This window comes from Cynoglossus semilaevis, chromosome 1 (assembly GCF_000523025.1).
Source record: "Cynoglossus semilaevis isolate Cse_v1.0 chromosome 1, Cse_v1.0, whole genome shotgun sequence".
Lineage (NCBI taxonomy): Eukaryota > Metazoa > Chordata > Actinopteri > Pleuronectiformes > Cynoglossidae > Cynoglossus > Cynoglossus semilaevis.
The window spans coordinates 10,101,645-10,126,817 of NC_024307.1; the positions used below are offsets into that span (position 1 = coordinate 10,101,645).

General features: G+C 39.3%; 3 protein-coding genes and 1 non-coding gene across 14 annotated transcripts in view; all 4 read right to left on the bottom strand.

Annotated features, from left to right (window-relative positions):
• The window catches only part of pcnt (pericentrin), a 29,904-nt gene extending 21,626 nt beyond the window's left edge, over nt 1-8,278 (bottom strand). For 2 of the 10 annotated variants that reach the window (XM_017033264.2, XM_017033257.2), the window contains exons 1-12: nt 8,089-8,278; nt 6,785-6,814; nt 4,728-4,907; nt 4,126-4,269; nt 3,289-3,438; nt 2,211-3,205; nt 1,760-2,092; nt 1,295-1,652; nt 801-1,205; nt 499-717; nt 303-398; nt 39-182 (exon numbers count right to left, since the gene is read on the bottom strand). In XM_017033264.2, the coding sequence (XP_016888753.1) occupies nt 39-182; nt 303-398; nt 499-717; nt 801-1,205; nt 1,295-1,652; nt 1,760-2,092; nt 2,211-3,205; nt 3,289-3,438; nt 4,126-4,269; nt 4,728-4,907; nt 6,785-6,814; nt 8,089-8,136 (3,102 nt within the window). In that variant the 5' untranslated portion in view covers nt 8,137-8,278. The remainder of the gene's footprint in view (nt 1-38; nt 183-302; nt 399-498; nt 718-800; nt 1,206-1,294; nt 1,653-1,759; nt 2,093-2,210; nt 3,206-3,288; nt 3,439-4,125; nt 4,270-4,727; nt 4,908-6,784; nt 6,815-8,088) is intronic. The other 8 variants (XM_025054692.1, XM_017033268.2, XM_017033273.2 and 5 more) reach the window with 7 other exon arrangements.
• A 1,008-nt stretch (nt 8,279-9,286) lies between these two features.
• Nucleotides 9,287-9,359, bottom strand: trnak-uuu (transfer RNA lysine (anticodon UUU)). Its single transcript has one exon. It is a non-coding gene; the product is annotated as a tRNA-Lys (tRNA).
• Nucleotides 9,360-9,867: 508 nt separating this feature from the next.
• atg9a (ATG9 autophagy related 9 homolog A (S. cerevisiae)) lies at nt 9,868-17,137 on the bottom strand. 2 transcript variants are annotated; one of them, XM_008309648.3, is made up of 20 exons: nt 16,941-17,137; nt 16,608-16,659; nt 16,068-16,219; nt 15,945-15,988; nt 15,784-15,848; nt 15,518-15,667; nt 15,073-15,214; nt 14,841-14,981; nt 14,600-14,720; nt 14,304-14,479; nt 14,091-14,213; nt 13,490-13,677; nt 13,194-13,347; nt 12,791-12,970; nt 12,475-12,687; nt 12,122-12,357; nt 11,776-11,893; nt 11,418-11,685; nt 11,028-11,173; nt 9,868-10,926 (listed from the first exon to the last, which is right to left on the bottom strand). In XM_008309648.3, exons 3-20 carry the CDS (start codon nt 16,168-16,170, stop codon nt 10,918-10,920), a joined length of 2,577 nt encoding a protein of 858 aa, XP_008307870.1. In that variant the 5' UTR covers nt 16,171-16,219; nt 16,608-16,659; nt 16,941-17,137; the 3' UTR covers nt 9,868-10,917. The 2 variants fall into 2 exon arrangements, with proteins under 2 accessions (XP_008307870.1, XP_024910551.1); XM_025054783.1 differs by lacking the exon at nt 16,941-17,137 and adding an exon at nt 16,784-16,876.
• Nucleotides 17,138-17,720: 583 nt separating this feature from the next.
• mns1 (meiosis-specific nuclear structural 1) lies at nt 17,721-21,231 on the bottom strand. Its single transcript, XM_008309638.3, has 10 exons — nt 21,057-21,231; nt 20,676-20,888; nt 19,881-20,008; nt 19,658-19,760; nt 19,343-19,572; nt 19,056-19,272; nt 18,853-18,960; nt 18,512-18,769; nt 18,244-18,369; nt 17,721-18,145 (listed from the first exon to the last, which is right to left on the bottom strand). Exons 1-10 carry the CDS (start codon nt 21,057-21,059, stop codon nt 18,026-18,028), a joined length of 1,506 nt encoding a protein of 501 aa, XP_008307860.1. The 5' UTR covers nt 21,060-21,231; the 3' UTR covers nt 17,721-18,025.
• Between the last annotated feature and the right edge of the window lie 3,942 nt (nt 21,232-25,173).

The window sequence follows — 25,173 nt, forward strand, 5'->3', positions numbered from 1 at the left end:
CTGATTTCTGACCGTTGTGTCCTGTTTATACATCATACCTGCACCTGCTGCAGCTCAGCGTCATGAGCAGCCTCCAAGCTCTCCCTCAGCTCTACGGACAGTTCTGTCTTTAAACGACTGAGCTCCTCACTGTGTTTGACAGTCAGCTCTGACACTGCCCTCTCGTGTTCACGCTCCGTCACCTATAGACGCAATAAAGAGACAAGAAAATCATATTTAAAAAATATAACATTTCATGAAAATATGAAAGGTATAAGCAGATGGAAAATAATAAATCTCATCACATCTTCAGCCATTGTTACCTGTTTGATCAGACTGATCTGTCTCTTTTGTTCTTCTTCTATAGATGCCCGCTGCTTCAGCAGTTCATTTTCCAAGTGGATGTTTAACTCTGAAATCTACACAACAGGATTTAAAATTAATAAAGAAAACAAGTGAAACTTGAGGTAATTCTGGTCAGGATGTATAAAGTATAATTTTTAAAAACAAGCATTCTACCTCTTGTTGATGTTTCTCCATCAGTGTTTTCAGCTCCTGTTGGTGAGTTGACCTGAGCTTCTCTTCTACATCCTCTACAGCCTGGACCTGCTTCTCCAGAAGAAACTTTAGCTCCTCTTCCTTTTCTTTCCTCTGTATTTCCAAGAGATTTTTCACCTCCAGCAGCTCTTTCTCCTTCTCCTGCTTCTCTTCCTCCCATTTCTCCTTCTCCTCCACCAACTGTTAATGATTGAAGAGACTCAATGGCACTGAAAACTAAATACGATAAAAGTGGGCAATTATTTTATTTAAATTTTTCTCACCTCTATATCTTTGGCTTTTAGCAGATTCTCAAACTGTTCAAGTTCCTCCTCCAGCACTTGTTCCATCTGTTTAATGCGCTCATCCATCTCTTCACCTTTTCTTTTGTGCTCCTCCTTCTCCTGAACCACCTGGGCCTGAGCCTCCTCCAAGTTTGCCAGGTTTTGTTTCAGGCAAAAAACTTGAGATTCTAACTCCTCCTTCTCTTTCTCAGCACAGTCCAAATTGATTCGGCTCTTCTCCAGGTCATTCTGAAGTCTGTCCAACTCTGCTTGTACATTTAGAACCTGTGCACGTGTGGTCTCGAGCTCTTGTAATGTTGCATCTGAGGTCGTCTGTGTCAACAAGGCAGCTCTGAGCTTGGACTTTGTTTCTTCAAGGTCATACTGGAGATTTTCACAATGTTCCTTGACAGGAAAGAAACACGATTAAACTTTAGTATTACAAATAAACACAAACTGAATGAGTTTCACTGAACCAGAGCTTCTAAGTTTACCTGTAGTGTCTGCAGCTGGTTGCTGCCATAGCTTTCCTGCAGTGACGAAACAAGCAGCTCTGATTGTGTTTGATCAGAGAGGTGTACAGCGTCCTTGTACTCCCCCTTCTCCTCCTCTTCCTGTTCTCCAGGCAGGTCTCTCTCCAAAGAAACAAGTGTGAGATTTTTAACAACTTCCTTCTCTGTGTGAAATTCTGCCATTTCTTTTTCTCCTTTCTCTGTCTGGACACTCATGTCATTCTGAAGACTGTCTAGTTCGTGTGTGTTTAAGGTCATCTCCTCTGCCTGTCTCCTCTTCTCCTTCTCCTCTTCCAGTTCCCAGAGAGCCTGTCTGAGCTCTTCCGTTACTTGGGCCCATCTAAATAGAAAAGATTTACTGGTTAACCAAAGGTTACAATTTGACAAAAAATAAACAAATCAAAGCCGTAATCTTGAACCAACCACTAGCCCAGATCAACCCCTCACCTGCTCCTGGCCTCCTCCAGCTCTTCTGTGGTCTTGACAACTTCTTCTCTCAGGACATTTAGGTCTCTGTCCTTGAGAGCCAGCTCCTCGTGGAGGTCACCGCATTGCTGATGCAGCAGCACTTTCTCCAGGTCTGTCTGCTGCTCTGACAGTTTACTCTCATCCAGATCTTCACAGGTGGAGTTGAGCGGCCAGTGTGGATTTGAGCCGTCCTCCATAGGGACGTAGCACGGTGAGCTAGAGAGGTTTTGGACGTCATCGACTTCAATGAGGGGGCGGCTTGAAATGGACAACAAGGGCTCTTCCCCAAACAATTCACTGTTGAGCTCAAAGCTAAGACATAGAAACACAGAAGTAAATATGTATTTGCCATGTCAGAAATGTAAAGACAAGTGGCATATTTATATAACCCCGAAGGATGTGGACAAACAGCAAAGGTACATTCTCTTACCTTTGGTCTGCAGAAATGTCAAGCTGGCTGCAGTGTTCAATGCTCTCATTGACTAATGAAAACTGAGAGTGTGCGATAGGAACAGATGTCAAATATTTCTCCAAGATCAGGTCCTGTGGTACTACTACATTCATACTGTCCTGATCAGGTCCAGTTTCCGTCACCGATGTCAGGTCGTCACCTTCGCCGACATCGTCACCGTAACTTAAATCAGCCTCGACTTTGTTCTGCAGGTTCTTATATTCTTTCAGTTCAATGATCTCGTCCTCTCTGAACTTATCTTCGTTCTCCTTCTCCTGCAGGAGGTGCCTGACTCTCTCCACTTCCTCACTATGCTCTTCCTTGAGCCTTTTCATCTCCACGTCTTGTGTGCGTCTTTCCTCTTCGAGGCTCTGGAGTTGAAGGGCAAAAGTGGCCAATTCTTCTCTTTGTCTCCTTTCTCCATCTTCCTCCTCCTGAAGTCTTTTCTTCAACTCAAGCACTTCCCTGTTCAGATTTTCCTTTTCTTCTTTGTACTGCTGCATCTCCACACACTGGGATTGGACTTGGCTCAGTTGAGTCCTGAGGTTTTGTAACTGTGACTCCTTCTCTGTTCGTTCATCCTCTCTGCCTTTTTTCTCCTGTTCCAACAATGAAAGCAGATGTTGGTGTTTCTCCAGCTCCTCCGTTAGTTTAGCAGATAATGACTGGCATGTTTGTCTTTCTTGTTCAACTTCAGCCCTCAGTTTGTGCAAAACATTTTCCATGTCATTGTCATGGACTTTAACACATGACCGAGAAACAGGTCCTTCTCTTCCCGATCCCTCTGATACGATGTCCTCATGCCTGAGGTCTCCACCTTTGCTGTTTGGCAGCTGCTGCCGACAAGTGTTGACGATGTCCTCATGCCTGAGGTCTCCACATAAGGACGAGTTGCTGTTTGGCATCTGCTGCCGACAAGTGTTAAGGACTTCAGCCTCTGATTGACTTTTAATTCTTAGAAAGTCTGCACTGGTCTGCATGAAAAACAAATGAGAAGACATTCAGTCACTGTTAAGTTCACATGAGGAACTGATTATTTTCCTAAACTAGAACTCACCTGCTGGAGCTGTTTCTGCAGTGACTGGATCTGTCCAGCTAGAGACTGGGCCTCCATCTGTACCTGGTCTCTGCTGGCAAGAGCATCCTGAAGGTTGGAGCTGAGCTTAGCAATTATCTCATTTCGTTTCTCCACAGCCTGCTGCAATTGCTGCAGGAATAAATCAGTTTAGTTTCCACAAGGACATAGAGTTAAAAACATGTCTGTAAAATATTTTACGGCTCACTAAAACGTATTAATTCTAGTGAGGTTCACCCCAAAACTAATGACCGTGAAATAGTCAAGACATGCTCAGACATGAGTTTTTACAATTGACGTAAGTAATTTTAATTAGTTGAATGGCTCTGTTGTTTCTCCATTTCTCTTTACTGTCATTTTTCAGCTACCCCCCTCATGTTGAGCAAATACTCAGTAAACACAACACAAGAATCTAGCAGAGAGAGAGTGAGAGTGAGTGAGAAAGAGAGAGTGAGAAAGACAGAGAGAGAGAGTGAGAAAGACAGAGAGAGAGGGGATAAGATGAGTTAAGCATCAGTTTAAGTCTGTCCGGGGTAGTGGTTGTTTTGAGCTTTTCTTGCTTTACTTGTTAAAAAAGACAAGAATGAATAAATGTAATTTGATACATGGCTTTTAACCATTTAATACATTTGTTTACATCTAAATTTATTTAAAATAAAACACCTGGGAAATTTAGAACGCAGTATGTAGCTTTGCTATGTTTTATAAATAGCTTTGACACATGTGGGGTTGATAAACACTGATTTTTAATTTATGCCATCATTATTTTCTTCTTTTGTGCAAATCTACAATACCTAAGTATGTTTGTATATACAGTACCTTCAGCTGATCTTTATCTGTAAGTGCCAGCAGCTCCTCATCTCTCAGCTCTTCCCCAGAGGATAGGTTTTCCTCCAGGTCGGAGGCCTCATCCTTCTGTTGTTGGGTTGGCCCAGGCTCAGCTCTCTCTGGTTCCTGGAGCTCCTTAGACAAAAGTATAAATACAGGATATTTTCAATACTTTATTTGATTCTAACAAAAAAGAAGCATCAACTAATGTGCAGACATTAAAAAATATAGATACACAGAGCGCTGTGTGAACTTTGCACATTTTTTTATAAGGCAGTAAATTGTGCCACTGTTAATCCTGGCCAGGTTGCCATGACAACACGTTCTACAGGCAACAAGATGGTAAGTGACCCATTTCTTTCCACCAAATGTATGTTTACTAATTAGGGGGCACGGACCACTTGATAAGCCGCACAGAGAGGAAAAAATAACAATACATAGAACAAATCACTGAGTTGGGAAAAATGAACCATGAATAATGAGTGAAGTCATGCAGTTGAGAGCATATGCGTGAAGAAAGTTAGTGACCTTTTCATTTAGATCAATCTCACACTTCTATAAGCTACAAAAAATCTATTAGTTAAGTGATGTACCTGGTTATGATTGGTCTTGCTCTCCAGCTCTGCGTCATTTGCTGAAGGAGGTGCTGGTTCTACGTGACAATTTTGCGTCGAGACGTCATTCTTCGGGACAGTAGGACCCTTCCTCTTCGACGTCTTTTTCGACGCCCCCGCACTGACACTTTTCGCCCGCTTCTGTCTGAAGCTAGCAAGCTGCGCAGGAAGGACAGCGAGAGGTAAATGGACATGTAGGTCAGGGCAACAAAGCACCACCACACCACCAGCATGGTGAATTTCAAAAGGCAAAGGTGATTGAGAACTCAAGTCCAGATTTAAGTGCACAGAAAAAAAAGTGAGCAAACACAATTTAAATCCTTAAAGTGAAAAAAAAAATTTGATTGATCAAAAGTTGTGCCCAAAAGTAAGTGAAACAAGAATTCCCAGAATCTCAACCTGAACCAAAACTTCACAAGATGAGAACAAGGTGATGGTGAAGGTGAAGACTCAAATGTCTTTACTCATTGGATGTCATTAAAACAACCAAAAAAGCAAAGTTGCAAATTAATAAAAGATCAAGAATCGATTATATAAGTTAACATAGAAAACAGTTTTTCTTCATATTCCGGAGTAATACAAAAAGTGGAAATCTTCCCCTGGATGTTTCTCCTTAAACCAAGAGATCTCTTTTAGCGCATCACTCTTCTTTGAATATTCCAAATCGGATTAACGCATTCACACTTTGAGAGGAACCCAATCACGTCTTCTGCCATTGACTGGTACTGATCCAGTAACCTTCATTCTTTCAGATGTCCAAACAGTCCAGGTCTTTCTCTTTAGGTCAGCTCTGTTAAGTTCTGTAGGTTCATTTAGTTCCTAGGCTGCAGATAATTAGACACGTCCTGTCATCCTAAAACTCACTGCCACCCACCAACATTCAGAACGGAGGATTCACAAAGGTTCGTAACGAGAAGGCATTTGTCTAGACTAAAAAGGGTGGAGACTGAGTGATGCACTGACATGGAGGAGGAGGCGACAGAGCTCAGTGAGCAGCATAGTGTGTGCATGCTCAATTCAATATGAGATTACATGGCCTTGGGAGAGCTACTTGTTGCTCTGTGTGATGAGTCACAAATAAGTGCATAACAACATTCTCTCTACTCGAGAGGCTTTTTTTACATGGTTATTCCGCTGCCACAGAGACATATTTTACTCTCATATCACAGAATGCATCATCAAGCATCACCATCAATAATGTCAGATTTATGGGTGTTCATTTTCCCTTATTAGCTCCACTACAATTAAATTTCTCCCATGACACATCATTAACCTATTTTTGTAGTGCCTTTTCTTTTTTACCAGAAATATTACTCTCCGTTCCCTCCGCCTGCAACAGTCCTTACGTCTCCAAGAGACACATCAGCTCGATAAGCTGTATTTCGCCCAAGGCCATTTTCACATTCAGAATCAGACTAATGAGCCGAAACAAGCTGCTGTGGCACAAACAGATGTCACTGGACTAAATGTTGTCAATGTTTTCTACGTCACAAGAAAAAACATGGGCTAAAACAATTGTTAATGCAATTTTGATTGCTTATGTGTATAAATGCTTTCAGTGCAGATAAATTAATTAGAAATTACCTTTGTGTTGCACACAATACATAACAGGCAACTGACCGCACTGCATTACCATGGCAACACCAATCATGAAACTTAAGGGCAAAAAAAAAAAAAAGGAAAAATATTGGGCTGACTGCACCACCTGATGGCCTAAAACGACAATGACATTGCACTGTCAAGCCTATAAAGAGGAACTGTATAAGTAAGACACAAATGCTATTAAAAGCACCGCTGATTTTGTCCGCTGTACAGTATACTTAAGAGAGTATTGTATTTGGAATCATTCATTAAAGAAGACCACTCTTCTACACAGCATCGTGATGACACTAAGAAGGAAAAAGCCACTGAATACCCACTGAAGATAACCAGAGAATAAGAAAGGTGAAATCAAACTACACCCATAAACCAATGATTTGAGGTAAAACGCAAAAAAATAAACTGTGCCAGTGACTTGTTTTAAAAAACATACTTACCGGTTGGTTGCGTGGCATGTTGGATAATTTCTGTCATGAGGAATACCAGGATTGAGTCACATCTTTAGAGTCTCACTAATATAAATATAGGCAATTTGTGTTCAACTTAAAAGTAAAGGTAAAATAGAACATCTAACATCACTTTTTTTCTTCATTTTCTCTTTCCAGTACAAGTGTTACAGTATGTGTTGTATATCACGATCTACCAATAGATCACAAAGGGAGTGCTGAGGGAGTGCAAAAACAAACAAACAAAATATATATACAGTATACTAAATCTAAATATAGTTCAAAAGTATGTAGCAGTGACTGTATTGTGTCATAGAGCTACATGTTTTTAATCAGTAGTCCAACATTTCATGTATGTATAACATAGGTTCAGTTTATATGGGTAAATATATAGTGGACTTTTTCAAAGAAGGTAGATCACTAGTCTGATCATTTGAATAGATCACCATCTAAGTGTGGACACCCATGCTGTAGAGTGTATAACAAAAAAAAAACCTAAAAGAGGACATCGAGGTCAACAAACAATGAGAAATCTGAAAATGTATTTTCCTTTGGAAATTAATGAATTCTTTCTACATATTAATATCAAATTATAATCCTAGTTTTCTAATTAGTTATGTTTTATACAAAATAAACATAGCTGTTCCTTACAAAACGAACCCGACGGAAACCGGACAATCATTTAAATCAAGCTCTTAATACGTTCTTATTTTATAAAAGCGTCACCCCGAAATGTTTGTCGACTACCGATAATAGTTGTCGAGCCTTTGTAAAAGAAACTAGTGTGTCCACAACTGCGACTCCTTTCTATTTGTTATAAAATACAAGTCTGAAAGTTGCTCATACCAAAATAGTAAACGTTCCCTCCGAATACAGACTATGGATTCACGGTTTTAAGATGCAAATTTAACGTATCGGATTAGATTGCGTTAGAATTATATTTTTGGTGCTTTGTAATTTAATGCGAATGTTCTGTAATTAGGTTAATTGTGCAAAAAGTGATTGACACCCCTTAGCGAAGTAGTTCATTTTTTACATCAGATTGTTGTTGATTGTCACCATACTTGGCTAACATTAAATCCGCGGTACTTTTGCGCGGTAACGACATAACGGTAGATGCTTCTAATTCAACGAGTCACGAGAATCTAAGCAACGACAAACAAAACACACGTAAGGAATTCTGGGGGTTGTTAAGTGTGCAGGGTTAGCAGGCGATAAATGCATAGCTATGACAAAAGAGTTAGCTGGCTGTTAGCATTAACACTGTTGGCTTGCGTTCAAATGTAGATACCAACCTTTGCTCTCCCTGCTTCTAGTTTCCTCTGACGTTCATCTTCATCCATGTCTTGGTTTAAGCAAAACCATTGACGAGCTTAGGACGAAGAACTAAATAGAAAGCACAACTTTTAGCACAAGTTAGCCAAAACAAAAAAAAATCTGTGAGGTGCACAACTGTCAACAGATAATATTCAATATGGCCGCCAAGACATTTGGACTCCGCCCTTATCGACGGCGCGTAGATAAACAGACCAATCAAATCGTCCGGGTCTTTGAGTTAAGCCAATCGCATTAGATTTAGTTAGACTTATGTTTGCGCATCGTTTATAAAATGCATCATGGCTAAACGTCACTTAACACCAGGAACTTGCTAAATATTACTACTACTAATAATAATTATACTATACATTATTAATACTTCCAGGGTGTCGAATGAGGTCATTAGAGGGACAACACAGATAGGAAGGTTTGGAGAAAAAGCTAGAGAAGCCAGATTGAGATGGTTTGGACATGTGCAGAGGAGGGACAGAGGGACATTGGTAGAAGAATGTTAGAAATGGAGCTACCAGGTAGGAGACAAAGGGGGAGGCCAAAGAGGAGATTGTTAATACTTTATAGTCTATTTGGTTTCTGTTATTACCCCAGGTATCTACTCACATAAATAAATTCCTCTTGGATGAGAGGTGAAACATCTTCAAGAAACCTACTCCATCCAGTTGCCCTCGATGTGTTTGTGACGCTAAAAGACATTTAGTTTTATTTTAGTAGAGAATGTTCTTGTAACTCATGGTAAGATTCCATTCCCAAGGTGTGTGGCAATTAATTATGTCAACTACATGGCCCCACGTATTGTCCAACTAGTGCCACTTGTAGTACCTACCATGCCTCAGCCTCACCCTTCACAAATCATTGAATAGACAGTGAGACACTGAAGACCCTGTGCAAAACTTTAATTTAAAAAAATCTCTATATTATTGCTCATTCATCTGCTTTTTTTCTTTTTTGCTGGTTCTTTGCTTTATGTTTTGGTTCTTTTGGAAACTAAGTATTTAGCTTTACTGTGTTAGTATTGGTGTTTTTGGCTGTTTCTATGTAGTGCTCGGCTGTTTCCAGAACAACTTCCCACTACATACTTTTGATGTGTGTTACTGCTTAACGTGTAAGAAGAGCTTAAAAAACATGTCTTTTAAGGGGAAAAGCGAAAAAAAAAACGGACGCCCGAACAGGGACTTGAACCCTGGACCCTCAGATTAAAAGTCTGATGCTCTACCGACTGAGCTATCCGGGCTCTGACATGGCGTTACAATATACACTTTATAAATAAATCCTTTGTAGTTTTATGTAAACCTTTTTTATTTGACATTTTGATACTGAATTTAAATTTTATAAACAACTCACAATGTAGCTACAATGCTGATTTATGGCGACCTACGACATGGGTAAAAATCTACGGTGTTTAGTTAGCGGCTAACGGCTAATTAACATGATGCAGCCAGAAGCTATTATGTTAGCAGCAACACGTCGAAGAGATTAGTTCAAATTGTTTTTAAAGCCAAAATATGTCAGGTATCTAACATATTTAAACGGAAACGAACATTTTCTCTCATCTGCAAAAGGGTTACGTTAATCTCCAAACTTCCAAAGTTTATTATATTCTATTTTTTTCTTACAAAAAATGTAAACGCCTATATGACATATTCTAATCAATTTTAAAAAAGTGAATAAATTAAAAACAGTTATTTGCTGATAATGATGGTGTGTGAGTAGCTCAGTCAACCATCAATAATCCTCACTTGTTTGATGTTGCCTCTTGACTGTACACACACCACTGGCTTGTCTTTAATGGATGAAATTACAGCTGTACAAAATATTTACAAGATATATTCAACAAAAGTGAACAAATTGATCATTTTTCATCTTATTTTACAGTACTACATTTCAGCGTGACATTACTTATCACTCCAACAGTATTACACAATTACCTCAAACTCAAATGCACAACAAACTACACTTCCACCTATCATCACGGAACATTATTCTAAATCCATTAAAAAGAACAGAACAAACAGAATCCGCTTCACATAAACACGAAGATATATATATATAAAAAAAATCAGTGACAGTATCTGCATTAACAAATAATTAAAGTGCAAATTTCCTTTAAAAAGATGTGGCTTTATGTCGGACACAGAGGTAAGTCGTGCTGTGAGTTAATGAGCATGAACCATGTGCAGGATGTTAGTTTATATGTTGCAGTTGAACATTTCAGAAGAGGAGTGGATGACGGCATGCACTTGGGCTTGAGTGCTTCTTTAACAGCCCACAAGCTAAAATGACATGCTTACAAGAAACTCATTTGTCTACTATTTACTTTGGGATAAAAATTGTAAGCAATAAAGACATGGCTTAAACTAACGCTAACCTAGAATCTCTGCTTGAAAATTTAAAAAATATTTGATTTACAATTTAGTCAATTGGATCATATTAGTGTCCTGTGTGTTGACTGTAATTTGGACAATGTGCTCATCACATTTAAAATGATGGCTTTTGGAATTTTTTTTTTCTCTAAAATTACCCCTACCTGTAATGAGGTTCATTCAACATGTGTGTAAAAGGCAGAAGTGAAGTAGAGAGCAGATTGACTGATTCTTATATCTTTTGAGAGTAGATAATGTCAAACACACCCACACAATTTCACTGCATCGGTACGTGTTAGGAGCTTTGTCCAACTCTTCTTCTTCGTCTGTGTCAAATCAAAAGTCACCCCTGGAGAGGAGCTTGGTAGATGATGAGGTTACGGGCTTGATTATCGGTGGATGATGAGGAGCTGCTGCTTGTTTACTTGGTTACGTGATCTAAAATGAAAGACAGAGAACAAAAAAATATTTTTACATGCAGTAACAAACAGGTGGGAGAAATTACATCCCAGCAGGTCTGCACAAACAGCCATATTCACCTTGTGTATGTGAGGAGGCATTTCGTCCTCAGAACTCTCCTCTGGTAGTGGACCATGGTGTCGTGCTACACCCTGGCCTTCCTCTGCCCAGCCTCCCATAGGGACACGGGCTGTCCTCACTACTCTCCCCCCGGCACCGCATGTTCCTGCAAATTACATTGCAACTTTTAAGGAGGAAAATGGATACTTTTCAACACAATGTCTAAACTGTGAATACCTTAAAAAAGACTCAATATAAGAACATACGCTATAGTTACATCTTTTCATTAATTATATGATAATGATACACATTTTTGATGATTATCAATATCGCATAATACAAAAGTGAAAATATTTACATCCCTATAGAATCTGAGAGTTAATAAACAACACATGTAACCACACTTGTACCTGTAGCTGATTCACTGTATTGCTGATGGCTTCCACCCAGGGATGGTACCCCCTCCTGGCCTATGGCGGTACTGCTGATGTCTGAAGCTGAAGCGGGAATGGCAGTAGGACTGGAAACGGTGGTGGGAAAAGTATGTGAGCGGGGGAAATGTCTAGATTGAGGGTTGTGGCTCCTCACTTCATCGGGGATGCTGTCGCTGCTCTCATCGCTCTCCTGCCTGTGCCAGGTGTGACGGGACAAGTCACCACGTGACTGCTGTTTATGGAGCTGAGTGAACAAAAACACAGAGGCTGTAGTAGTGATAATAAACATAACATTATATTGTCCTGTATGGATGATTATAGAGAACACATTTACCTCATGCATATACAGTGCATGGATGCTCATCTCAGTGGATGCATACTCTGACAGAACCAAACTGGTGAGTTGCCCCTCCCATGCACTACTGCCGGAGCTCACAGTTCTGGCATCAGTCCTACACAAAAGCAGTGAAGTAATTAAAGAAAAAAAGGGGTAAAAAGATAAGAAGGTTGAGTGATAGAGAGAATCTAATTATTTCAGTGGATTAGATTTTTTTGTTTAACTGTACTGTCAAGTAATAATACACGTATATTTTAAATGTACAAATATATAAAAGTGATCTTCCAGGTTGACTTTTTCAGTATAAACAAACATTAACATTATCGGGATCAGTTTTTCTCACCCGGATCCTGCCATTGTTTTGTTCATGGCAGATGTGTGAGAGCTGGCCGTCCTGTGCGCTGCATTCAAACTCCCTCTCAGGTGCAAACTGCTGCTGATTGGGGAGAGCGATCGTAGTGCGGAGGCTCTGTCACCAACACCTGCTGCTGCTTGATTGATTAAATAGCTCTCCCGGCCAAAATGAACACTGCCCAGTGTTGAGGGACCTGCCAAGAGGTTTGCAACGAGGCTCTTCGGCTGAGAAAGAAAGAGAAACAAAACAGAAAAAAATGAGTAGATAAGAAATAATAAGGAGATAAGAAATAATTCTGGCACTCTGTGAAGCAGAGGAGGAATTTGAGTTTATCTCCAGACCTCAGACTCTGATAGGGAGAGTGGGTGTGTTTCTGATGAAACACCAGTAGCCTCTCTGTGAATTCTTTCCTTCAGCTGGCTGATGAAGTGCGTTGTTTCCTGAGGCGGCTGCCACTGGGGGTTAGTTATGGCAAAACGCATGAGCGATAATTCTGTCTTTCCATCTTCTGCCTGTTGGTAGATGGATGCCTCCGTCTTCCCCTCTGACAGCCACTGAAGACGATTTCAGACATAGATATGCAGATGAATTACGCTGACATTAATTGACAGTACACAGTAAAAATACATGTTTGTATGTAATCAAGGAGTGCCTCACCGCAGGGTGTCCATGCTGCCTGATGTCCATCTGGGCAAAGGAGCAGGTGTCGCCCACACCGATGACTTCCACTGTGAAGTTCCTGAAGAAATCAATGATCTCCAGAGACTTTCGCCTCAGACTGAAGATGAGAATAATGGGAGTCACGACCGGGCTCAGCAGCTCCTCGAGAATAAACACCTGGAAACAAACGGTAAAGTGTTTAGTCACACACAGTGGAGAAAACATCTAAAGATACTGTGGTGAAATTGGAAGACCAACATCAACAATATAGTCAACAGGAAACTAAAAGCTGCAGTTGTATATACTGATATCCTTGACAAAAACAGTTCATTGTTATGGTATGTTATAATGAATAAATACAAAATAATAAAAAGAAGGATTTTTTTTTCTTTCTACTCACTGCTCTGTACTGAAAGAGCTGTGAGAACTGGTCTCTGGTCTCATATCGGTGTGCATTGCCCTGCCAGTGGTCGGGCATGTAGTGGATATGAGCCAGGATGACCCGTAACAGCTGCTCAGGACAAAACACCATGTGCTTATCAGGAATAAACGACCTGAAGCAGGAGGAGGTAAATAAAGACGTAAGTAACAAGAAAAGTGCATTGGCAGAAAAATTATGACAGTTTCAAATGAAGTCCTTGTTCTATTGAGATAAAAATAAAGGTGACAGAACAACACCCTGACGATAATCCTGACCTGCAGACAGTGATGCACACTCCCAGCAAGGTAATTGACGACAGGACATGTTCTACTGCGAGAACATCCTCGTCATAGATGGTCAGGGCTATTAGAACAGCCAGCAGAGAACCGGCAAAAAAGGCTACATTTTTGGCAACCACTGTCAGCAGCGGTGAGAGGAAACAGTTCATGTATTTGGAGGAAGCCTGCAAAAAAACAGACAAAAGAAATGTGGCTGATTAATACAATTGTTGTAATCGCAGAAGGAATTTGTAATAAAACCATGTGCTTACGTAACACTGAGGGCATGTTGCAAATTTTAACAGGATATATAACGCATATTTGGTGTCTTAAAGGGCCAGTACTTCTTTTATCATACACAAAATCACATAAAACATCAATTCTAGTACACTTAACATTTTTAACCATTGAACTTATATCATAAACTCAGATCATGTATCTGATACATGTATTGTCAAATCGTGTATCTATATAACACATGTTAACTGTTTTTATAATTATGAACTGTTTGGCCCGTCAGTGATGGTAATTTTTTTGACTATTCTTTACCAGCTGCTTTAACAAAACAACTGAGATTAAATTAAGCCATTTCACTGACCTTATAACCTTTGCTCAGACGTGACATGAGCTCATGGTCCAGTTCATTGAAGTGACGCAGGTAACAGCGTCCATACAGAGACCAGCATCTGGCTCCCAGAGAACCAGGCTCTCGTTTGATCACCTACAGCGGAAACACACAGCAAACTATTACCCTGGTAACAAAAGAAAAGGAGAGTCGTTAAAGTTAAAAAAATATCTCTGTAGTTTTCACCTCAGTGTAACTGAAGAAGGCGTACAGAATCTGCCAGACTAGAATCACAGGACACAGCAGCAGGTTGGCGATGCCAATCCAAAGAATACGGGACGCCAGTTTATCAGCCAGCTCAAGCCTGTTGCCTCCTCTTTTATACTCTGCTTTTAAGCTCCATTCATTCTCAAACAGTGATCCTACAGAGGAGCATTGGTTTTATTTACTATTTCACACCAGAATAGAGATAGAATAGAGGCAATTTTTTAAGTAAATAATAAAAAACAGACACGGCACGATCACAGTGGGCATGAACTCACCTGGACCCCAGAAGAAGATGAGCTCAAAATTGTATTTGAGACCCCGAGTGTAGAACACGTACTCCCCGAGTACAGGAAGCCGAAAACGCACAGGAAGCAGTGATTTATTTACCATGGCAACCTAGAGAAGAGCAGATATCTTTTGGTTTCAGGTCACCACATTACCTCTCATTTACCTGCATCTGTGTTTAACTCGACTAATTTTGCACAGTGCACAGCATCTGAACCCCAATTCACCAACCATGTAGTTTTTAAAGCGCAGAATTCTGTGATAAACGTCCAACTCTGTGAGTTCTTTCTTGTGGATGCAGATCTGGTGTTCCTTCTGGATCTCTACTATTCTGGCCTGGACCTCCTGCCATGTTGCATAAGGCAGTTCTGACTGAGAGGTAAACAGAGGAAAAAAAAACCTTGTTATGTTATTCTAACAGATGGTTATAAACCATAAGAAAATGTGAGGTCCTTTCACTCACCATTGACATCTTGAGGGCATTGATATAAAAAGATCTGATTTCCCAGTAACAGCAGACATTGTAGATGAACTTGACCAGACGATGAAGCCAAAACACTCCAGAAATGATCAGGACGAAAATCACGAAAACATTTTCCTGGATGCTAAAATAGAAAAAAAACCCCAACATTTTATATTTTCCAAAATGCAAAGCAGACACTCCTCAGCTCAGATCCTCATGTGTATGACAACAAAAAGTGTGGCAACATTCCAGCAAAAAGAGCATGACATTGTAAAGAAATAAAAACACAGTGAAACAAACACAAACAAACCCACTGAAAAGAACACAATTTAAAAGGGTTAACTTTTCTAAAACGTTATTCCTGAGTTAGAAACTGGACTCTATTGTCAATAGGCTAAAATTCATTAGGTACATAAAATTAAAAAAAAAAAGGGGTCATCCTCACCGTGCACTGCAGACGTTGACTGGTAGAAAGGCATCAGGCAGGGTGACTTTAGATGAATCAGTGTGATTCACAAACTTGTTGGCAAACAGGATGTCGTAATCCACACAGTTGGCCAGGAACACCGTGAAGCCGACCACAAAAATTAACTGACTGCATGAAAACAGAACAAGCAGGAGAAGAAACAGAGGGAATTATTTAAAAAAACAACAACTCTCATGCCACAACAAATTAGCACAAAATGAGATGTGGAAGGATATGTTACATACACCAACTCAAAGATCTCTCCCAGCAGCATACAGGTGAAACCATTCTTCTGATGCAGATTATAGACGTGGAGATTGTCAAGGATTAGCGCAAAACACCAAACATCATTATATCATCATAAAAAAGCAGCGATTTATGTTCGATCAATTTTGTAAAAGGATATTCTCTGGAAGAACAGGTCCAGGTTTTCTATGTGGTGCCAGTTGGCTGCAAAAAAACATGAACCTTTAGTGATAATGTTCCTTGTTGTTCTTCACAGGATCATAATCTACAGTATGTCTCTTACATTTGGCTCCTTCTGGCACATGCATCAGCAGGTTCTCTTCTCCGGGGGGAGAATCGCTGTAGGACGCCTCCAGACGCTGGTACTCTGTGTCAAACTGTGCCATAGTGACAGCAGCTCCTGTCTCACTGAGTAGGCAAACCCACTGCTACAGTCTGGAGAACAGAATAGGTCAAAGGTTTCACACATATAGAAATCAATAATAAAAGTGAAAGTTTATGTATATTTATGCAGAACTATTTGGAGTTGTTGATCTAACTTTGACTCATTATGTCACCTCACAGATGACCTACTGAGACAGTGGTACTGAATTAGTCAAAACCTTAGCCATTATACTGTTTGGCTCAGTGCACACAAAACAGTATTCACTGAATAAAAATAGACGGCAGCGATGAAAGACAATTTAACACATGATACATTTGATTTATGACGTATTTCTGTTCATAACAAACCGCCTGCAGCTAATTCGAAATTCTTGCATGTTTTACCTCAACCTCACCCAAACCTATTGTAAAGGGCATGTGTGCTGAAGAAACATGTTACCTGTACATCAGTCCAGGTCTTCCTCCCCACCTCTGGTGTCTTCTCCACATTCCTGGATAAAAAAAAGAAAGAGGTAAAAGATTCACTACAGCACCACAACAGACTGTGGTGCGACCAACAATCTACATCAAGCACGCGTCAAACGGTAAAATATAAATGTGATTTTTGATGACCACCAGACTAGAGTAAAGCGTCAGCCAGAGAAATTGTTCAGTTGTTGTTGTCGTGGTCTGACAGCAAAGGCCTCCTCCTACTTAAAAAAAACAAAACAAAAAAAAAAAAAACAGAACAAAATAAACATGTCTCCTCCCAAATCCCGCTGCGTAGTCTTACCTTCGTGTTTGCCCCCCTCTGTGGCCGCAGCCTCTGCTTTTCAAACCGTAAACACCCGTATGGATTTAAGGTGGTTTCCTGTAACGGTTTTCTTTTCGTTTTCCCTTGATTTTGTCTAAAAGTCAGACATGAGCCAGTTTCGTTTTCCACACAGCTAACACGGTGTAGCTAGCAACTGCCAAAGTGACTAACTGACTGTGGAGCTGTCAAATCAGGTGACGAAGAACGCCAACGTCATCAAATCAACCAATCAGATGCGTTTAAGGGCGGTATTTAAAACGTGCCCCATTAATACTGCTTCTGATAAGGTGAAGCCATAATAAAACGTCAAACCACGCCCCATAACAGTCGAAACGACAATAAAAAGTATATATTTTCGGGCAAAGATAATACAATAATACTATAGATTCATAATGATCAAACATCCAAGTTCCCGTTGATGTCTATGTCTATAAGGGAACTTCCTGCTTTAGGCAACTTCCTGAATTTCAATGTTTTAAAAGTTTATTTATGTTTTAACAGAATAAACCACCCAAATTCTGCAGTTACTGTTGTGTTGCAGTTTTGAAGAATAAGAATAACGAATAAAATGAACACATGTATTTGTATCTGGTGAGTAATAATGCCTTTAAATGAGAAAAATAGCCTTTAAATAAATGTAAGAAATTAGGAAAAAGGGGGAAAATGTATTTGTATCTGGTGAGTAATAATGCAATGCATTCTTTCAATTGAGAAAAATAGCCTTTAAATAAATGTGAGAAATTAGGAAAAAGGGGGGGGGGGAGAATCAACGTAACAGAAAAACAGTCAGGGTGATCACAAGTCTTATATGTTTTCAATTATAATTTAAAAATACATAGTCAATTTTAAAATACATATTTTTATAGTAAGGGTAGTGACGAACACCACAGGTAGGATAATCTACATGTACAGTTGATGTAGAGTTGTTATTGTGGAACTATACTTTTAAGAAGAAATGGGAAATTCTCTCCCTTTCATGAAGCCTCATTGACCTAATGAAGCTGTTCTCATTCACAAACATGGAGTTCTTAATCTCTAGGTCAGACTTTGTGAAAACTGAATATTCACTGCAGTCCGCCATCATCTAACCAGCTGTCTTCTGAGGCGTCCTCATCATGACTTGGTTTGAAGTTTTTCCTGAAGTCCTCGTCGAAATGCTCCAGGTCTTCTTCATGTAGCAAGCCCTAAAACCAGAGTCAACATCAAAGATGACACAAGGGTGTGTCCGTCATCAAACCCTGAGCTGTGTAAAGTGACTTATTATACACACAGGCCCTCATACCTTTGGTAAATACCCCAGGAGTTGTGCAGCATGTCGCTTCAGAAGATGTTGTCTCTCCTGCTCGATGATCTGTCGCCGCTGCACCTCCTTCTGCTGTTCTCTCTCATTTTCTTTAGCCTCCTCTTCCTGGGAAATTCATTTTTAAAATAATGTCAAAACACCAGGCCACCTTGATGATGTGCTGACGTACAGATTTGAACTTGTATTTTATTCATTTTCTTACAATGACAGTGCACAAACTTAATAAGTCAATGTCTGAAAATCCTACCATGTCTGCCTGACGCCGCCGTCTTCTGTCCTCTAACAATTTTTCCACTGCTCGTTTGTGCTCCAGTTGCTTCATTCGCCTTTTCTGGGCGTTCATCTGCTCTATCCGGTCGTCCTCTGCAAACTTGGCCATCATGGTTCTCCTAAAGGCCTCCTCCTCTTCCCTCTCTGCCTGACGTAGCATCACTTTAAAAGCCAGCTGATCCTGTTGGTCTTGCTGCATCTTTAACCGTTGTCGAATTTTCCTCTCCATTTCCTCCTGCCACAGGAAAACAGAATAATCCATCAGTGTGATATGAGATCAAAATTTATGCTACTCTGTTCTGCTATAACAGTTATTACAATGTCCTTCAGCCTGTTGGCTTCTTCTCGTTCCTCAAAATAAAGTTCTTCCAGGACTCTTTCCATCTCTTCACGCTGCTGCCTCTCCTCTTCAATCTTTTTGGAGAGCTAAAAAGGAAAACAGTTCAGTTAAATATGAGTAAAACTTAAAAGCAGTCACGAAAACAACAGCCACAAAAATAAATAAATAAATCGATCTCAACCAATTTATGGAGCTGCTCTTTGGCTTCCTCTCTCTCTCTGATTTTGGCCACTCTGCTCTCCTCTAACAGCTGCTGCTGCCTCACGAACTCCATGATGCGTCTGTTCTCAGCTTCCATCCTTTCTTGCTCCATGCGCCGCCACTCGTCCTGTTGTTTCTTAAACTCTTCAACGTGCTGCTTCGTGGCTTTGACCTTCTCCATTTTCAGCTGCCTCTCCCTTCAATCAAAGATTTAATACATTATGTTTGTTTTAACAACAGAGCTAGAAATGATGACAAATGACTCACCTCTGATCCTCCTCGTGGATCTTCCTGACGATCTCGTCCACCAGGAGCTTCTCTTTGAGGAACTCTTCGTACGCCTCCTGTCTCCTGCGCTCCTTCTCTACGAGCTGCAGCTCCAGCTCTCGCTGATACTGCACCTGCTCCTCCAGGCGTTTCAGTTCCAACTTCTGCTGCTCCATGTGCGCTTGCTCTCGCTCACTTTTCCGTTGGCGAGCAACGTCTGCCTCCTCACGCTAAAGACAGATACCAGTTGCATTCAGATACAATATGTGTGTTTTCCCAAGAAAAGAAAACCTGCAATGAAGGATATTTTCATACCATCGTCTCAAACCTAATGGCTTCCTTCTCTGCGATCTGTGCAGCTCTCTCCTTGTTCATGTAAGCAGAATTCAGTTTTGACTTCAGTTCTCTGAGCTCCAGACTGACAAGGATACAACGGGATAGAACTCCAGTAAATAAAAGCTGAGCAGAAACAACTGTATTACAATATCCTACAATAATGTATCATATTATTGGCCTGTAATGAGGAAAGTACGGTTACCTGTTCTCAATGACCTGTTGCTTCATTTTCTCTTCTCTTTGCTTTTCAAAGTTGATGCGACTCAACTCTTTAGCCACTTTCTCTTCATGTTCCTGTTGCTTTATTCTGTTTAGTCTTTCTTCCTCTGCCTGGAATATATATTTAATTAGAGAGTTGTGAAATTAATAAGAAAAAAACACAAAAATATAACAAAATCACTAAAACCACATAATTTGCAAACATAATGTAATAGAATGTTGGTCCAGAAATACATACATGAACAAGTACAAATATCCAGTGATATTATAACGTTGTTAAAAATCAAATCAGAGATGTTGTCTAAAAATATCTATAGATTATGTAGCTACTAGGTTTGGTGGATTTTAGCTAAAGGTTAGCCAAATTCTAAAAAAGTAGCAAAAATAAATAAACATCAGGGCTAGAAATTACAATTTGTGAAATAATTAAAGCAAACAAAAATAAATTACCAAAAAAAAAATGACAAACATTTACATTACCACCAGAAAATTAAAATTTGACTACAAAATAAGTTAGAGTTGCAAACATTTACATTACCACCAGAAAATTTAAATTTGACTACAAAATAGCTCACACTAAAATCCAACATACGTTAAGGATATTTGTATTTGCTTAAAGTTTAAGTTAGAGTTTAGTTTTAAAGCTCTTAATGAGCTTCTTTTTTTAATGCAGGTCCAATAAAACTTGTTCACTGGTCTGTGACAAAACTCCTTCACTTTAAATCAGTTCTTTACAGTAGAACCGGTCTGTGTCGTCGGTGTAACAGAGCACTCTCACCTGGATCCTGACTGTCTCCCTGTGTGTTTCCCATAGCTGCTTCTGCACCTGTCTCAGGTTTCTCCTCTTTTCAAAGTTGTCCTCCTCCTTGAGGCAGGCCAGCAGCTTTCGCTCTCTGTCCACACGCTGGACTTCTTCCTGTCGCCGCTGCTCCTGATTCTGCCGCTGGGTCCTGAGCCGTTCCTGTTGCTGACTGTAGGACCAATAACCGCTCTGTCCAGGTAGGAAAAAAACAACCCACATTCTGTTATACTGTGTTATAAAAAAACAACCCACATTCTGTTATACTAGAAAGACAATGGAGACAATGGTATCGCATGTAGAAGCTAATCCAGGCTAGTAGCACAGACGCGGCGTATAAAAAGTTAAAGTTTAATTTACCATGTTTGTGGATAATTCCCCCGTTTTTATATATTTAAACTCGTACAGTGTGAACGACTTTAAATGAAAACAGTAAAAGTGCAGACATGTCCTTAAAGCTGCTGTCGCTGAGTTTCCACACTTGTTTGAAAACTCGTTGTCCTGGGAACGCCGCGTGTCCCTGCATTTAGCCAATCAGCCCCTGTCATGACGCCATATCCGGGAAAATCAAAACACACATTTGGACGTGTAATTTTACCTATTATTTAACCAAACTGTTTAACTCAAGGCCCAAATATATGGCCAATATATTAGTGTTGTTATAAAAAAGACTTTAATAACACCAGTAAAGATACACGGACGAAGCTGAAGCTTATTTCCTGAACAGCAGAAAAAAATTAAAATAGTTCATTTATGTTCACTTATTGAAAGGAGCCATTCAATAAATGAACACGTTTTCTTTACCGTTAAAACTTATCCCAACTTCTGTCTGTATCTTCTGGGGTTCATTTCTGGCTACGAATTTATCATTGTACCATTGTATTGCTAACGTACAGACCTAAAATTTACTCTGTTATGAATTATATTTACATTAATTCGAACATTTCAAGGACGACATTTGATAGTTAAACTAACTATGTTAATACAAGATTTAAACCAATTCTACTAATGTTACAATTAATACTTGAAAGCAAGCACACGCATGACAGTGAAAAAACTAAGAAAACTTACTTTACTGGCATGCTACATTTGTTATCTGCATAATTTTGATTTGTAGGCCTGCATGTTGTTTACCCGACTTTTATTTGAACTTTAACGTTATGACATATTGATTATATAATTTGGTGTTTACTACCACCTTTTGGTTATTTGTGGTACTACACTAGTTGCTTGTTCACAGCGTTTACCTAGTGAATATTCTTATATACATCTGGCTTGATAGTATTTTTTATAGAATTTCAATTTATATAAATCATATTGTACTGCAGTTTTGAGTTTTGGACGACATGAAATGTCCTTCCCAATATTTAAGCACGTGGTTAATTATTTTATTATTATACTTATTTAATAGAAATATATTCTCTTTACATAATGTACAGAATAGTGCTTTACACACCCACCCTCACCTTCTGTCACTCTGTTGCTGTGATGAATATTCATAGACGCCTGTCAAGCCTCTGCAGAGACAGCTGGCCTTTTGTTCACTGTGTCACTGCATTATTTACACTGTAACACCAATCACTGTGTACACACATGCCTATGTGTGTGTTTGCATTTAACTTACTAACTGCCATTTCATTAACTAGTCTCCCCTGTGAGGAGCGAATTCTGCAAACGCATTCTCGGTCATTACTGGACTACTAGCTGGCTAATAATAACGTGTCTGGCGCTATTCATTATTGAATATTTGTCCCTTTTTCTCTACTATGACCATATGAATGTTGTTGGTGTTTTTGTGAGTGCATCACAAGTGGTTTTGATTTAGTGACAGCCTGTCTAATCCAGTGATTAGAGTGATCTGTGTTATTTTTAATCTCCTCTGATTGGGATTAGGCTTCGTTTAACTTAATCCAGTAGAAAAACATCTGTCACAATGGTGCTGACAGTTTGACAAGCAAAAGGCAGCGATATTTTAGTGACAAACGTTACCTTGATCATCACTGGATTCTTGCAATTGTTAATTGTAAACAAATTAAAATCCTTATGCTCTATCTCAACCAATGAAAGAAACAAATGTCTGCTCTAACAGACAGAACACTTGAACTGTTGCTGTAAACCTGCTCTGCTGCAGGCTGCAGCCAGCTGATTAAATTACCCCACTGTCTCTCTGGTGCAGGGGGGTTCATTGACAGCTAATTTGGTCCAAAGACATCCCGTCATGCTGCTGTGTAATCCATAGGTGGTGCTGGCCTAGTGGAGGGGAGGGAAGGTTTAAGGGGGGGGCTGGCAGTTGGGGGTTGATCTGGGTGGGGGTTGGGGAAACGGGAAACAGGGTGAAGTCATCTTTCACAGACCCACTTAATTGGATCATATCTTCTGCACCAGTGTAAAGCAAACACAGCAGGTGTTTAGAGCATCACACTGTCTATCTATCTATCTATCTGTCTATCTATCTATCTATCTATCTATCTATCTATCTATCTATCTATCTATCTATCTACAGATACATTGGTAACTATATGATGGTCAGCTAATTCACCTACATAGCTATTTCCTATCTAGCTATTTAGCTATCTAGCCATTTCTATTACATTTAGATTACTTAGGTAATAGTCTGTTTTGTTATCTGGGAGCTTGTTGTTACCTATTTCTAGTTTGAAGAATTATATAAAATATAATAATATATGTAAAATACAATATTATTTTGACATTATTGTCACCTAACTCGGAGCAGCTCTTATATAGTATTGGCAAATGCAGTATTGTTTTTTCTAATAGCATCACTTGTCCAATATATAGCTTTAATTTTAAATAACTTTGATCAATTTTTTAGTTCCTTCCTACTAATATATATTTACATATACATTTTATATATATATCTAAAGCTATATTTTACTGTGTGTTTTTTTACTTCAAAAACTAGATGCATTCAAATATTACACATTCAATTGATCACTGGTTAAACGTTGTGCATTTATATACGTAAGACCAGTAAATGTATTAGAATCTACTCTTATAAACAGATATATACAATGCAAATTTTACATAACAAAATATAATTTGAATCTGAATGTTTTATTTAGTCTTATATCATCGATGAAGAGCAGGTCAAACTTTGAAATTTGCCTGGATGTCACTAATGGGTTTTCTATCAATGGCTGTGAAGATGAACAGCAGCCGACGTGCACTTCATGGTCTGATGGTTGTAATTATAACTTCAACACTTGCACTGCATTTTATTCCAGTGACATTTTCCGTCATAGTGACCGCCCTCCGTCCTTTATTTTCTTAAATGCGGGTTCATTTTTTTGCTTATGTGTTGCATGAGTCATACAGATCAGGTGTCAGCGCATATGTCATTCTTTGGTGTGTGTGTGTGTTTGTGTGTGTGTGTTACAGATATGAATGCCTGAATCACTGTCTTGTCCTGTGTGTTGTTCCTGAGGGAGTGAATTCTGACACCACACTGCATGGATTTCAGCCCAGAAACAACTCCTTGTCTTTTTAATTTTTTTTTTACTTTTATGTTTTAAATTAAGGCCCAATGATTCTCTACTTTCGGTTTTCAGCATAGGGAAACAATCAATCAATCAATTAAATACACGCTTGTTCTTTTGTACTAATGTGGTACAAGTTTGTTTGTCCGTCAGTCTGTCTCTACACTAAGCTCTGTCGTCCATATACTGTAGGTGCATTAATGCTCTGTAGTTTGTCCTTCACCCTCTCACCTACAGAGAGGTTATTGGTCAATGACATCATCGAATTATTAATAATCAATGCTCACAAACAGAGTACCTGCAGTACTTCACAGTCCACTAGAGGGTGCTGTGACAGTTGAAAATCATTTATTATTTTTTAAATTTTATTCATCAAGTTTAATTAATTATTGCACATCTTTAAAACTATTTTATAGTTTTTATTTATTTTAATTGTATATCTAAATTAACACAGTTTATAAATGTAGATGAATGTCTGTTTCTTAGACCCACAGTAGGTTTCAGTGATTCTCTGTGAGTCTGAACTGGCACTGTCAGTGACTGAAACCTGATTACTAAACAACCAAATTAAAGTTTAATTTACATAAATCGTGTACCTCTTAAATGTGTCCTTTAAGTCTGGAGATAAAGTTAGAAGGACAGGACTGGAAAGGACCAGACATGAGCTCAGGCGAGATAATGAATATATTAAAGAAATAAGGACAAACGATGATAAAGACAGCAGAGGTGAAGGACGGGACATGTGATGATAAGGTTTGTCCAGCACTGGCTGAGCTGTGGGTTTTCAACAAGTACCACAGAATCTCCCACTCCCTGGGGACCATTAACCACCGCTCCTAGTTAAGTCACCCCACTTTATTGCATTTATAGCTATTGCTTCAAACCTTAACTTCATTTAAAACACTGCTATATTTTCCATAAAAAGGGAAATAAAATTACATGTTAGTACAAGATCCTCTTTCGTAGCTTTGTGCACTATA